The sequence below is a fragment of the Sorex fumeus genome, unplaced genomic scaffold (assembly GCF_029834395.1).
Source record: "Sorex fumeus unplaced genomic scaffold, SorFum_2.1 ptg000183l, whole genome shotgun sequence".
Lineage (NCBI taxonomy): Eukaryota > Metazoa > Chordata > Mammalia > Eulipotyphla > Soricidae > Sorex > Sorex fumeus.
In genome coordinates, this window is record NW_026606240.1 from 5,709,070 (window position 1) to 5,725,000 (window position 15,931).

The 15,931-nt window shown below is 42.0% G+C and overlaps 1 protein-coding gene across 3 annotated transcripts in view; it reads right to left on the bottom strand.

Moving 5' to 3' along the window:
- Window positions 1–2,800: 2,800 nt before the first annotated feature.
- ARID5B (AT-rich interaction domain 5B) overlaps window positions 2,801–15,931 on the bottom strand; it is a 203,830-nt gene continuing 190,699 nt past the window's right edge. For all 3 annotated transcript variants that reach the window (XM_056107921.1, XM_056107920.1, XM_056107922.1), the window contains 2 exons: window positions 13,131–13,329; window positions 2,801–8,956 (listed from right to left, as the gene is read on the bottom strand). In XM_056107921.1, the coding sequence (XP_055963896.1) occupies window positions 6,797–8,956; window positions 13,131–13,329 (2,359 nt within the window). In that variant the 3' untranslated portion in view covers window positions 2,801–6,796. The remainder of the gene's footprint in view (window positions 8,957–13,130; window positions 13,330–15,931) is intronic.

Sequence of the window (15,931 nt, forward strand, 5' to 3'; positions counted from 1 at the left end):
TGGAATTTGTATATAATACCCACATAATCAGATTTAACATAAAATCGTGGCTGAATTGCAAGACCGTCTAGCTGCTGATTTATTTCTTAGTGCTCTCTTAATGATTTATTTGTTTATTTAGTAAACATGTTAAAGCCCTGATGTGAAAATCTCATGTAGGAAAAAAATGTTAAATCTATATATAGTCACTCCTAATTGACTAAGGTTTGCCAAAAAAAAAAAAAAAGACACAACTTGGCATGCTTCAGTGCTTACATGCTTAGATGCAATTACTGACCTATATGTAACTGGGTCCACCCATATATGCACAATTCTTGAACTGTGCTGTCAACATAGTAACCACATGAGGCTATTTAAAATTAAGCAAATACTATAATCAAATTAAAGTTAGTAGTCTGTCGTATGAGGTACATTGCAAGGTGCTCAGTAGACAATCTGACTAAAACCTGCAGTACTGAAGAGCTGTTCATAGAACATTTCCGGCATCTAAGGTGAGCCACCAGACAGTTCTGTTGAAGAGGAAGTTTCAACAGTAATTAGAGTGGTAGTAGTTCTTGTGTGGGTGCCTCAGGGAGCAGTTCACCTTATCCTCATAGGCTGACGGAATGCCTATGGTTATGGCTAGCAAAATAAAAATAGATTGCTCTCTTACAAGTTAGATAAATGCTTTGGAATATTACATATCCTAAGAATTAGCCTAGAGATTCAAAACTCCAAGAATTCTGAATCCCTGAAGTACCAATTGATGTGATTTGCTATACTCACTAGGTAAATTTTGAAAGATAGTCTTTCTTTCATATTATTTCTGGTCAGAAGTCACTCCCAACCCCACTCTCATTTTCTGCCACTTTTATTCTTGCTAATGTAAATGATCACTCATTTCCTGGCCACTTATCAACCTAAAAAACATTTGTCAACTCTGGCCACTTTCCTAGAATAATCATTGGGCATTTTTATTGCTTTTGTTTTATGAGTGACACCTATAGCAAAAGCACTTTCCTTCTCAATAGTATTTGCCAGTCAGGCTTGGTAAAAATAGATAACTTATCATGATGCTTCCTGTTGTGCATGATTCAAGTATCAGATCTATAAATGCTGAATGTGTCACAGATGGAAGAACATTCTTTTGATGTACTCACGGCAATTCACGTGATATGGTGAAATGCACGTGAATCAGAAAGAAAGCAAAAAAAAAAACTGTTGGGGTGGGGGTTCCTCCCATGTTTGTCGGGTTCTGGATTAACAAATAGCTGACAGCCCTAAAGAGGTGAGGTCCCTAGTGGCTGCAACTGCTACTGACCTCAGACAGAGTGTTGGGAAGGGTCCTGCAGAAAATCAACCAACAACAACAAAAGAGGAAGGAAGAGGAGGAGGAGGTGGAGGAGGGAGAAGGAGGAGGAGGAAGAAAAGGAGGAGAAAAAAGGTGGTGAAAAAGAAAGAGGAGAAGGAATGGGGAAGGGGAGAAAGAGGGAGAGAAGGAGGAAGAAAAAGGACCTTGGGTCTCTCAAAATATATTTTTTACACAAAGCCATAGCGACATACTTACTGGCTCCAGTTTATTCCATGTTGAGCAGATGGAGAGTTCATAAATCCAGTTAGTTACTAAAGTTCTGACATATGCCCCCACCCCATATTCCCTTCTAAAATCCTTTAAAGAAGTGAACATACAAGATGCTATTTCAAGAATGTTTCATTTCAACTAATAGTAAGTTGAGCAAAGCCTAGGGGAAGCCTGGAAGCAGAAGATAAAGGGGCTGAGAGATCAGAAATATTTATCATCACGGAACACTAACATATGCTCTTTCCTGGAATTTCAACCCTTGAATATTCACCATTTATCTCATTTAATCCATTAGCACGTCTATTACTACTTCCAAGAACTTCAGAAATGTGCCTATTCTCCCAATCCACTATCTCAACTGAAATAATTACCATCTAGTGTTACATGTTCTATACCTACCTTCATATAGTAGCCAGGGAGTTACGTGTCAAATGACAAATCTGAATATGTCATGTCACCTTCATGCTTAAAAGCCTCTTCTTACTTAGGATAAAGGCCAAAATAGTCAACCTACTCTATAGGACTTACGTGGCTGGTAACGCTCTATCTCACCTCAACTTCATTCCCTGGGCCTTGTAATCAGGCTTCTGTCCTTCGGGTCTTAATTCTATTCCTATAACAAACCCAGTTTATTCTTGCCTTAGTCTCTATGCCTGGACCATTTTCACCAAATTTCTCTCATCTGGTTAGCGCACATTCATCTTCTATATCACTACTCCATTTTTATCGATTTGCTTAGCTTGCACTCCTGTCCCTCAAAATTAGGTTAGGTTCACCTTTGCATCTCTAGAGGTGGCTTTCTTTTACATAGAATGATAAGTTTCAGAGACAATCCTTTTATAGACTCTGCCATGACCCTAACTGTGCCCGATCCTAAATAGGCATGAGTAAGTTTTCATAGACTGGGTAGTGACTTATTTGCCAAGGGAGATGTATTATACTAAGGAAGTGGAGAGAAGTAAGACCAAGGTTTCATATCCTAATTCTGCATATTTATCAGACACGTATTCTCAGATGAGTTGATTTCTCTTCCTAAAGTTTATCTTATCACCAGTGCAATGGGCATCACCACATAGACTAACGATAACTGTATGCTAACAGGGGCACCAGTAGATTCTCTTAGTGAACCCCAGATATTATCATCATCATGATTACTTTTGTCACCATGACTATTGCTATTAAGATGTGGCCTCAGGGATCCTTTGGAAGAAGCAACAGATTACTCACACACAAAAGGAAACAGATAGTAACATTTTTTATTAAATATTACAGTGGATCAAAAAGTACAAAATATCTCTTGCCTGCTATGTGATTGGGAAACTATTGGCACGTAATACAGTATCAAAAGCAGTAATAAGTACAATTTGGAAAACATACAAAATTGAGTGTTTATAGTTGGCTCAGCATTCTGGTAGTGTTTAAACTAATGCAAAGGTTACTCAATAACCTCTCCATTGGGAAACTATATAATATCACTGGGCCATGTTGCTATGTACAAATAATCACCTTACAGAGCATAGAGGTTACATAGCTGGAATCACCAAAAGTATACACTATTTACAACACAGGAAAGTTTAAAAAAGTATAAACAGCCAAGAGATTATGCTGCTATTCTTCAGACATATTTCAACCATGGGGAGACAAGCAGAATATCAAATACATCAATAGCCAACACTGGAATTTAAGTGCTCAAGATAATCATTTCAATGGCGTGGGTCTCACCAGGGCAAACTTGTTCCCATTTCTCTTTAAAATTGGGACAAGAGTCTAACTGTACCAGATGGGACTTGGCTGACCACCACCAAATGTGACTTTGTGGGACGACAAGTGAAGAGAAATAAATGGTTCTCTTTGAAGGCACACTACATAAAATATTTTTTTTGTGTGGGATCACCTCGAAATTTCCATCAGACACACCAACACAGTGAAATACAGTACTTGAGAATTCATGCACCAGGTCAGAAAGTTGTAAAGTCAACATTGAGTTTTAACAAACCCTTCTGTATATGCCCTGATAAATAAGTGAACTTAAGAGCTTCTAGCTAGTCAATAAATAAGTCAGTCCTGTGGCAAATATTACAAGTTTGAATCACTTACTAGAATACTTAAATCTGAAACTCAGTTGGGCTGGTTCTTTTTTTTAATGTTGAGTTGCCAAAAGTTAAACCAGAAGTTGCATGGAAAGGTTTAAAAATATTATTTGGAATCTCCAGTAAATCACAGACTTAGTGCATTTTGAATTGCAACATTTTTTGGAAGCCACACTCAGTAAATAGATTTATGAGTCCATTGCCAATTAGATTCCACAGTTTCCTTTTCAGAACTACCAATAACAATGGTTTGATTGCACAAAGAAAGGCTTGTGCAATTCCATTGAATAATAAGGCCCCTTGAACTCAAACAATGCAAACAAAGCCCTATTTAAGACGTTTTAAAATATAGTTCTCAGCCAATGAAGAATTCAATGGTTTTTTCTTTCTTTCTTTCTTTTTTTTTTTTTTGAAAGATTTCCAAGATCTGTTTGGAGTTTTAAAACAAATAACACACTGCTTCTGTTGGGAATGTATATCCCCATTTCTCTTTATTTGTCCTGATGTTTTGCCGAGGGGATGAGCTTCCTCAGACAGAAACAGTGAGTATCCTCTTGAAAGAAAGAGAGGACAAAAACAAAAGCTGGACTATGTTAACATTGTTTGAAAATGGTGTGATCAAATTCCAGCATGATGAAACCAGACTGAAATCATTGCAGTGGGAAAAACAAATGTCCCAGACTCCAAGTGGATAGGTGAGCTACACCAGGGATAAAAGTTCCCTATTTTCTTTGAGAAATGGCTCAGAGAAACCATGTAACTAGCCTATGTCTGTTGTGGAATCATTGAAGCTTCTTTTTTCTCTTCCATGTCTTCTGATTCTATGACCATTCAGTCTAGTGCAACTTTCTTAAAAGTGTCCTAGCTAGTATTTTGCTAGCTGGAATTGAGATTTTTTCCCCCTTCTATCTTGTGCAATAGCAGGACAATCTGCACTCACACATTTATAATCTAAATTCTACTAGTCTATCTATGGTTCTATTAAATATATATATATATATATATTATTCCACAGGAAGGTAAATAATTAATTGAAGCAAATGGAACTCTTAACACTAGATCTCTACATTCTTTTGTTTCCACCTTTGGATATTAAGTATGTTACATTGAATATTTGGCTTCATATCATGGAGACATTTCAATACAAATGTACGGCATGCATGGCTTTGTAAAGAGCCGCAGTTTCATTGTTACCAGTTTGATTATTTTGCAGTCGAGTTACCTATTTAGAAGTTGAAAATTGTCATCAAATTTCATAGAATTAAGTATATCAGAGGAAAAAGGCTTGGTTAACTATGGTTCTACTGTCTACTGGTAGTGTTGGGAAGGGGAAGTTGGCTGGGGAATTCATCAAAGCAGTCATAGCAGGGATGGAAGTTGGAAAGAAAATTTGCTCTCTGTATCAATCCATTGACTTTTAACACGAAAATGCATCCACCTTGATGGCGCAACTCAGCAGAAAATGGAATAACGTGGCAAGAATGACACTAAACATTCTTCACATCTTTTGAACAGCTTGACCATTTTTTCCCCAACAATAAAAGAAATCACAAAGTGGCCTGTATCGCCCAGGGGGCTGAACACATGGCCCCAAGCCACCAGGTCAGTGTGCGTGCACACAAAACTCACGTCTCATAAACCCAAAGAGGATGACTTTCTTTTGAAATGGGTAATCCAGCATGCCAACAATCCCCCAAAGATGTAGCTGGGGAGTTCTTCTTGGGAACAACAAAAAACCAGCGTGATGAAGACAAGGTGCCCACATTATACTCCAAAGACCATGGCCTGGGGAAGGTGACCAAGCCTCGACTGCTCATTTGCTTCTGGATGTTGAGCGCCATACTCTTCCCAACCCCCTTTCCCAGACTGTTAAAAGGGATCAGTGCCAACAACAATGTAAATCATTTTGGCTCCTGTTCTAATTTCTGAAATTCCTAAAATATCTGTGCAGCCCACAAATATGTCCTCTAGACTCTTGTTATTCAGCAGCTTGCTGCCAGTGAGGTTTTTGTTTTTATGATTCCTCTGGTATGTAGGACAGTTTCACAGCCTAGATAAGGTGAGTACAATGCTCAATATTTTCACATAGCCCAATACTTCAAAGCAAAGCATTTGGCCGGGTAAGCAGTGTATAAGCTCTTTCAACTATGCCGTTTGTGAGGAACAAAATTCTTAAGTTGCAAATCTGCAAAGGAACGTTTTTTGCACTATTGTGTGCTCAACTGTTTCTTTTTCATTTGTTCCACTAGAATCAGTTGCTTCAATTTGTAAACAATAACTTTACCACCCAAAGCTGCTCAAAATGATAAGATGTGGAAAAATTACAACAAACACACATCAACATCTAGGACAGTCAGCCTTTAAAATAAAACAAAACAAAAACAAAAGACCTGCAAAAAAAAAAGAAGGGATATACTGTTTAATTGAGAGAGAGTGAGAGTGAGAGGGAAAGAGGGAGAGAGGGAGAGAGAGAGACAGAGAGAGAGAGAGAGAGAGAGAGAGAGAGAGAGAGAGAGAAGATATAACTGGGGGGAAAAAAGAGAACTACCTGAACTACCTGTATATAAATTAGGTAAGCAAACAGTGATACAGGTAGTTTTTAAGAAGCAAATATATACAGTCAATTTAACAGTGTTTACTTCTCTGGATTGTTTAATAATAGTGTCAAAATGAAAGACCTATTGAAGTTTCACTATACATTGCATTGATTGAACCTTGGAGAGTTTCAGGAAAAGAGGAACATCCCTTGGCAGAGTTTGCCAGTCCTCCTTGCCTCTTCCTTTGAAATGCCTGCACCCCCATGATTTATTTTTTGACCAGAATGTTTCCTGACCATCAGAACTCAGATGGGGGTAGTCTGAGTTCTTCCTGGATACACGCGAATCCCTTCGTAAGGCTCCCAGAGCAAAGGAAGGAGCTGGGTGCCAGGGCAGCTGTGTTGGAAGGGACTCCAGACTGACCAGACAGGGCTGCGGTCATTCCAGAAAATGCAGGTACGTTCACCACCCCTCTAGACCTTTTTGGCCCAGACTGATCTACCCCCAGACGAGGAGAAATACTGACTTCTGATTCTGTTAGCCATCACCCAGTGTGAGGAGTGAAGATCCGTCAGTTGCGCCGTTTGGAACGCTGGGTAGAGCTGGCCTTACAATTTCGTGCTGGGGTGGACGGACGATAGCTGGGATGATGGAAAGGCAGCTTGAGGATTTATAGCAGCTATAGGATAAATGCTATTGTGCAAAAGGTCCCCATATGAACTTCCTACAGGTGCGGCCGCAGCCAAGTGTCTGTACAGCTGCTGAGAATTTGTTGGCGACGTAAAAATTCCTCTTTGCATCACAAGTGAGTGGAAAGCCAAGGGCTGCATGAGTGGAGAAAGCACAGTCTGGTTTTTCAAGTACTGCAGAGAATGAGAGTACCCAGCTGGGAGCCTGGAGTTGAGGCCCGAGTTACACAGACTCCCAGAGTACAAACCTGGGAAGATAGGGGAGGACAGGGGGAGCTTGTGCCCTTCCGAGGTGCTTCCCGAATGTCCACCATGCACTGCCTTGCTGCCTTCACTCTCCTGCTCAGAGCCTTTCTCCTTTCCAGAGACTTCTTTGGAGGGGTCCAGTGGAGACACGGCCCGGGCTTTTTTCCCAGCGATCACCAGGTCCAAATCCTCCAGGCTGCGCTTTATGGGACGTGCGGCCCCAATGTTCTGTGGGCTCATTTTCCGGTGCAGGATAGGGTGGACCATGCCCTCCATCTTCCTGAAATTCTCTAGCCTCACGTGATGAGGCTTTCCTGCCCTGGAAAGTGACTCGGGGTACTTTTTAGGGGCTGCCATGGTCATGGGCGACACCCTACACGCTCGGGGGTGACAGTCTCTACTATGGCTACTTAGAACTTGGAACTGGGAGACACTTTTGCCCTCCTGAGGCCCTGAAGCTGAGTGGGACAGGCCCAGCACCTTGCTGGGGGGTTTATGAGGGTTCTTGGGAAGGCTCAGGTCTGTGGGCTGGTCATCTGTGGAAGCTTCTGCAGCCGCCGACTTCTTGTCTTGCAGATGGAGCGAAGTGAGATAATTTACGTGGAGCTTCTCTTGGTGTTTGTGGGACGGAAAGGAACTGTTTTCGGATTCCCGGTAGGGATCCCGGCAGGGGTACTTAGATGTCTGTTCATTATGAAGATGGTGTTCTGTGTGTCTGTAGAGGCTGTGGAGATGAGGGGACGAGTAGAAATCGGCCAGGAAGCTAGGCATGTGGGCGTGGGGAAGGCCCCTTTTCTCCAACAGCTTCTCCTTGCCCTCCTGAATGTCCTGCTTCAGGACGTAGGAGTCGGGGAGGGCACTCAGGTGGTGCTTGGAGAAGCTGCAGCGGTGGGCATCCGACCGACTCAGTTTGTCGTGCTTGAAAAGGTCGTTGAGGCTCTTCCTCTCCTCCGAGGCCTTGCTGCGGAAACTCTGCACGTGCTGGATGACCGAAGGCCGGCTGACCGCCGCGTGGTCGGTGCTCTGGCCGTGGTGGCCTTGGGACAGGCCGGAGCACAGGTCCTCCCTGGCCATCAGCTTCTTCTTGCTGATCAGCGGGGGTGGGGAGCCGTAGGGGTAGCTGCTGGAGAGCCCGGCCCCGCTCACCTGAGACAAGAGCTTCTTCTTGGCCAGGGGGGACATGATGCCCGGGTTGCCCCGCGAGTAGAGCAAAGGGGTGTAGTTGAGCCCGTGGTTCTCGTCCATGGGCCCAGTCACCTCTTTGTCCTTGAACACGTCGAACGACTGCACCACCAGGACCTTCGGGGTCTGCTTCAGCGCGGCGTGGATGTCCTCGCTGCCCAGCTGGTCCACCTTCACGGTGCAGTTGGCGATGTAGTCGGCCACGGCAGGCAGCTTGTCCTCCTCCAGCTCGCCCTGACCGGCCAGCGGCGGCTGCGCGGCGGGGAAGCGGCCGAGGGAGGCTCCCTGGGGCTCGCCCTCGGGGCTCCCCGGAAAGCAGCAGCTTTTCGGGTCCTGTGTGGGGTCCGCGGGGGCCCCGGGCGAGGCGCGCGGCTGTCGGCCCGGGCCGGCGAGCGGGGCCGCGTCCCGGTCCGGCGCGGGAGGGGCTGCGAGCGGCGCGGCAGGGCCCTGGTCCCCGGGGTCCTCGGCCGCCTGGCCGCCGCCGCCGTGGTCCGGCCCGGCGTCCTCTTCTGGGTCGGCTCGCGGGGCCAGGGGTCTCGCTGCGAAATCCGGGCACGCTTCCGATTTGTTCTTCGGGTCTGCTGCCGGGAGAGGGTCAGGGGGGCTTTTCTGGCTGAAGGTCTCCTGTTCCTTCTCTTGCTCCGATGCGGCCTGAGAAGGGATTTCAAAGAGACAGTCAGAAGAAAGCCAAATACACGGGCACGTTTTGCTATCAAGTGAGACAGCACACGCGGAAACCGCCCTGTCAATCAGACGACCACGTTGCTGGGAAGCTTTTCCCCAGTCGTGGTCCAAGCAAAGCTATGCAAACTACGGAAACATGAGGTGAGACACGCACACTCACTTTGGTCCCTTCTGAGACAGCTATCAAAATAGCAAAGTGTGATGTATTGATGGTGTACAATCATATTACTCCTTGATTCTAATATACAATTTAATTCTGAGGTTGTCTACTTGTCAAATCAGTCAATTATCCAAATGGGTTTTAAATTACACGTTATGCTTTATGACATTTTGGAGAAGGATTTTTTTTAAGCATCTTGCTTTCAAACCAGCTCCATGTCAACAACAAACAACCACTTACTATGTTCTTTTCGCTGAAAGAGCAGATCCTTTTCTAAATTATCCAACACAATCCACAAAATTAGTTATGCTTAAATGTTAACAGTTTCTTACCAGCAATGTCAGCCTGTCTACCTAAAAGACAGAAGGACTCTTTCAAGTTGCAGAAAACGACATTTGTACATTTTCTAATGTATAAAACTGCAGCAAGGCTAGAAATGAAGTTGTCAAAATTCAGACAATGAGTTTCAGCCCAAATACAGCTTTATTGTTCACTGACATTAATTGGAGTCAATGAAATAGTTGCTCTCTACGTGTCCCTATTGACAGCAGTTGTGGGCACAATTCAACCCATCACGTGCCGTGCAAACGTTGACCTCCAAAGGTCATTTTAACTTTCCGTCTGTGATCCATCTGACTGACAAGTCCTTCCAAACATGCGATCATTCAGTTCTGACATGTCTCAGTGTAGAACAGTCGCAAAACAATTGTATTCAGCTGGTCTTTCCCCACCTCCAACTCATTCCTTGAATGTTATTCTTCTTTGTTAAAGAGTGTTGACCATGTTAGCATCTTTGGCTAAGATGGCGGATGCTGCTCTAATAACAAAAATGCTAAGGAATCACATCCAATCTAGCTATTTCTCTTTGAATCCACTGAAAGACATAATTTCATTTAAAGGGGCATATGATACTGAGCAGTCATTGCTTGTCATCTTGTGGTAGTTGTGTGGGTAAGCATACTATAAGGCTGCCTTTCCAAGTACAAATATCGTTATTGTTCTACATATTAATAACCATCATTGGTCTTGAAGCTCATACATTACATGAAAATACAGGGAAAAAAATAGACACGGGAAAACAGGTAGACCGCAGTGAAGGGTTGGTTTCTGATGGGACTGTAGTTCAAATGGGGAAATACAGGATTCTCAATTAGCAAAAATTTCTAGAATGCATAGGCCTTCCATCTCAGGGAGGGAGGTAGGTCTATGATTTTAGTTGTAAAACAGTTGGAAAAACACAGGAAAAAAGCAAAGAAATCATTTTCCAGGATGGCCTTTTACGATTGTCTTGGCATGTGAAACAGCAACATCCTACTTGCAATGTAATTACCTGAAGAAAGCAGGTTTGACTTTATACAAGGGCTTTAAAGCCATTCTATCTCCTTTGAGTTTATGCTTCATATTGAAAACATCAAAAATTAAAAAACAACAGAAACAGTAACGAATGCAATAAAATCCTGAGCCCAAAACTCAAACAAATAACGAGAAGAAATACACCAGACCAATCACAAGGGTCACTGGATAGAGGTGGGAAGAAATTACCATTGTAAGGCCTCTTGGAGGTTGTTTGTGAGATTCCAGAAAATTTCGAGAACCAGATAGATTCGGATAACCTCTTACACTCAAAACACTCTGAGGTCTCTGAAGGGAATTTGGGGGACTATTCTAAGAGGGATAACTTTAAGGCTTTTTAAGGGTTTCTAAGGAGTTGGGGGGGTGAGGATTTAGATTTTTGGCAACGGTTCATCTCCTAAACTATGTGCTCAGTATATGGGCAGAAGATTCCTCACACAACTCACAAATCAACAATTTCAAACCTCATCTCCAAAGTGGAACCATTCAAAAGGTCACCTGGCTTCTTGGTCTTCACTTTATCCCCTGGTGCTTTGGCAATGTTGTACATATGGTATCTAATAGAATTCACTGATCCCAAACACTACAATAAATCACCAGGCCAACAGAATAAAGGAAAAAAGGAATGTAAACATTAACATGGAATTTCTTTGCTTTTGGCCATTCATGTTGCAAGTCTGCAGATGTTTATAAATCTGTGCATTGTCTCCACTTTTTTTTTAATTACCAGAGTTTAATTATGAAACTGAAAAACAAAAGTGTCCTTTTGATATTAATACCATTAGCTTTTACAGCAGTCAGTTAGGTGAGTTAATTTCTAGAAACAGGGTGTGAGTGTGTACTTGTGTCTCTGTGTGTATCTGAGTTACAAGTCAGTGTTTAATTAGGGAGTCTCTTATGTGTTCATTAAAAACCTGATTTTTAGGGGGTGTTTAATATCAGCACCAAAACTCCCTCTGGGGTTGAATCCTAGAACATGCTGTCTCCAAATGTGGTTACTAGGTTTTTGTTTTTCTTTTCTCCTTCCTTCCTTCCTTCCTTCCTTCCTTCCTTCCTTCCTTCCTTCCTTCCCTCCTTCCCTCCCTCCCTCCTAATTTTCCCTTATGGGTAACAGACTTTTTTCTTATTCATGTTGAAACAAAGTCCAGATCAACTTCCATGACTGGTTCCTTGCTGACTGAAAAGGCTTCAAGAGCTGGGGGGGGAGGGGGGCTTCAGTTCTTAGGGACGTGTTTTAAAAGGTTTAGAAACTACCTGTTAACTTGAGAGATACTAATGGTTTCTGCAAAACCATTTCAAAATTCCCGTATAAACAATATGTACTTGAAGATGTTGCTAAATTGGTCACAACTCAAGGCTATTCTAGAAAACAATAAAATTTCTAAAAACTTCAAGGTAGTTCTGCAGACATAGCACATTAATCTAATTGTCCCTTCTTGCTAGATTCCACATTTTCTTTTTTTTAAGTAAGGCCACTTCTGATAACGCCCAGCTCGGTAAAGCAGGCCAGATGTTTAGGCCATAGGCCTTGAGGTGCTAGAAAGTTACCAGTTACATATCTAGCAGTGCTCAGAGGCCCACAAAGTGCCAGGGTTCGAACTTAGGTCTACTACTTGAGTTATCTGCCTTGTCCCACAAAATATGAATATGTGTAGTTTATTATTTCCATTCAGTATTTTTATTTTCCTTCAAGGACATGACTTATTATTTCCTTTTAACTAGATTTTTTTACACTAGATAAAAACCAGCTCCTGGAAGCGTGTGGCCGCATTTGCGGCCACGCGACATCTTATTATCTCATTCCTGCTTTGGACAAACTGGCAGGCTACTGAATGTAACCTGCCCACACAGCAGAGTCTCGCAAACTCCCCGTGGTGTACCCAATATGCCAAATACCAGTAACGACGATGGGTCTCATAACCCTGAAAGAGCCTTGAATATGGCACTTTAAAAAGAATCTCAGGGCTAGGACGAAGGAGACGTTACTGGGGCCTGCTCGAGGCAATCGACGAACAACAGGATGGTCGTGATCGTTGTGATCGTGATTTTTATTTTATTGGTGTGGGGAAGATCAGGGTTAGGGAGGGACAAAAAGTATTCCATGATCCAGAGGCTTCTTACGATTGTCTGGACCAGAGGATTTAGTGGGGGACTGGGATGGGGGTGATGCAGTATTAACTGGATCTAATGGCGATGCCTGAAAGTGTTGAGGGGGGCCACATGGTACAGGTGGTCTGACTCAGGGTCTGCACATACAAAGCATTTGCTTTGTTTCTCTGTGCTATGATCTCCTAGGCCACAAAGCAGAGTTTAAATTCATACCAGTTTCTCAGGTAGCCTAGTTGTGAAATAGTAAGAAAGCCCCTAAGCTCTGTTCCGTCTAGGGCAGTCAATGCCATCTATTTTCTACAGGATATTCACATCGTTCTGTAGCTTAGTCAGGGCCTAACTCATTGACTAACCATGGACTGCATTTCAGAGCCCGAGCTGCCAGAAAGCCCTGTTACTTTGGGAAACAGAGGTTTAGATGACTTGGTTTCTTAATGTTGCAACTGGGTAGGGACACAGATTCAGGGTTTTGAGAGATGCGAGGCCACAGAGCTGTTTCTGTGACTGAAAACAACTCACCTCTGATGTGTCCTGTGGCTTTGGGGCATTTTCTTTTTCTTTCTTGCTCTTAGGGATTTCATGCTTGATACGTTTGGCTCCTGATACTTTTGTTTTATTCTCACTTTCCTGTGAACTGTTCTCTTGTTTCCGAGGTTTGATTGGAGGCAGGGGCTTATCTTCCTCGCCTTTAATAAACCTTTCATATGGTAGGATTAATCTAAAAGGATATCAGAAGAGATTATCAATCGAGGGAAGAAATTCCAGTAGCCCTGAAGCCCTGAGGGCTGATTTTCTTCTCTGAATGCAAACAATTTACTGAATGACTTCATCTTCTGTGATACCAAGTCCTCTCTAGAAACTTATTCCACAGTTTGTGTTTTACTTCCCCAGTCAAAACTAGTACTTGAAAATTTACATACTTCTTCGTAAGAGAACTTGCTTATTTGGGGGGGGGGGGGGGGCGGGGCAGGGTGCTATTGGAGGTTGCAACCAGGTGGCCTGTTGGCCTCGCACAGTGATACTCAGGCAACTAAACTGGTAGTTCAATTTTTAAGGTCTAAGAATGTGGTATTGTTTGGGCGTTGTTGTGCCAGAGTCATCACAGTAGTTCTCAGGGATCTCAAGGGGTTTACTTGGTAATACTTGGAGATAATGTGGTGCCAAGGATTGAACCTGGTTGGGTACAGGAAAGGCACGCACCTTAACCCCTATACTCTCTTCCTGCCCCCGTTTTTTTCTGATTTTATAAGTCTAGATACAAAGGTTTACCAATGGAAGTATCCAGCTTACATCATCATCACTATCATGACATCTAGCAAAGTGCCAACATCATAATAACAGCAAAATCAATAGTAGCTGCTCTTACGTTAGTGTTCTGAAAGCAATATATTGAACTTACTATGTTCCAAACTGTTCTAGGTATTTAAATATGGCTAGGAACAGAATATTTAAAGCTTCTGACCTCGTAAAGTTTCTATTTCTGCAATATTAGTGTGTGTTAGGTTATGTCAGATCTACTACATGGATTATTTCATGTAGGTTATATCAGGTCTACTACTTAAATTGTTTCACATAACCTCACAGTACTCTACAGAATATTACCATCATTATGATAATAACAAGTATTAACAGTAATAATTATTATTTTTCCTTTTAATAGATAAGGTAACTGAAGCCCCACAAAGGTTAAATAATTTATTTGAAAAATGACACCATTTGTTAAGGGTAGAATTTGAACCTAGTTCAGCCTTTCTCTAAGGTTTACTGAATTTCAGCATTGTCAAAAACCAGACCACACATGTATGACGAAAAGGTTAAAGGAAGGATCTAATGGACTGTGGTGGAGGGACAATGGCACTTCGGTGGTGGCTGTGGTGTAGCAACACACACTCTGATGAGGTATTAAATTGTACCCTGAAAACGAATGGTGTCTTGATTTCAGGAAAGGCATTCAAGAGGTTAATGGGAGGTAAGCATCGAGTGGCTTGAGAGACAGCTGTCTTTGACTCCAGGCAGCGGGGCTGCTTTGGGGTGCCAAACACCAAGGGCCCCAGCAAGAAGTAAGGCAAACAAACCACCCAAGCCACAAAAACTGAAGAGCTGAAAAATTCGAGCATTTTAATTATATAACTTTTTAAACAAAGTACATGAAATTGCTCTAAAAAGAGAAACATCAAACAGCTCTAGTTTTAATCTGTTTTCCCTTTGCGAGGAGCTCTTGATCTGAAAGGGAAAAATAGCTGATGTAATTAAAAGGGATGGATTGCATTACAATCTCAGTTTCAACTTCAGTGATTAAAGTTTTTATAATGTATTTGGTATGATTAATGACTCACTGTGGGATTAATACAAGACTCAGTCTTAAAAAATATGAACTTTAATACAGCAAACATAATTTGTTTTAAATAAGACAAGTTGACTCAATGAAGAAAATGTACTTGGCTTATAAACAACATAAATCTGTTCAAATATTGGGCACCCTAATTATTTTTAAACTAAGACTCCCAGGCAAAAATTTCTTTGGTTGGGAATATTTGTTAGCTATCCTAAAATTGGTTTCTAACTATGCAATTTGGATCTCAACTACTTAAACATATACAATATTCAGGTTTGCTAGTACGGACATGGGGAATCTGTAATAAAAAATTCTGCTCCTTAATAAAATACCCAGTAAATTATGGGAAAGCAAATCTCAATTTATAACATATTAGAAACAGAGCTCATTTACTGAGCATGCTCAGACAAGATATGTGCAAGGAGGCGTGAATAATAGTTTCGAGCCCTACATCTGGCAGTGGGCCAGCCACGAAGATCAACACAGCCCATGGGGAATAGTTATCTTCAGATCCCATTACAAACTGAGTTTAAACATGTTACAGCTGCTAAAACTGGAAACTGTTCTCTCTATGTAGACTTACTAAAATAATATATGGCTGCCAAATACCTGCTTCCCACTGTAATATTACAGTTAATGTTTATATAATAAAAAGCATAACTAAGCAGAAGAAGAGAGAAAAAAGCAATCTTGTTCATACTTGAATTTATTCTGTCTCATCTGTAAAGTCCCCGACATTCCCCCCAATTCCTTTTATCTGCATGGCCCTGCCAGGAATTTTATCCCCTTCAACCTTGGCAGGTCAGAGATTTTTGTCTAAGAGCAAAATCCACTGAATATTTTTAAATTAGGAAAAACATTTTAAATTGTCTTTCGTGAAAACATATTTTTATTGTTGGAACTGATAGGTTTGTTTGACTCTTGTTTGGTTGCCATGGGAACCCGAGGAACACTGACTTCTGGGTATTCCGATTGTTACCATTGG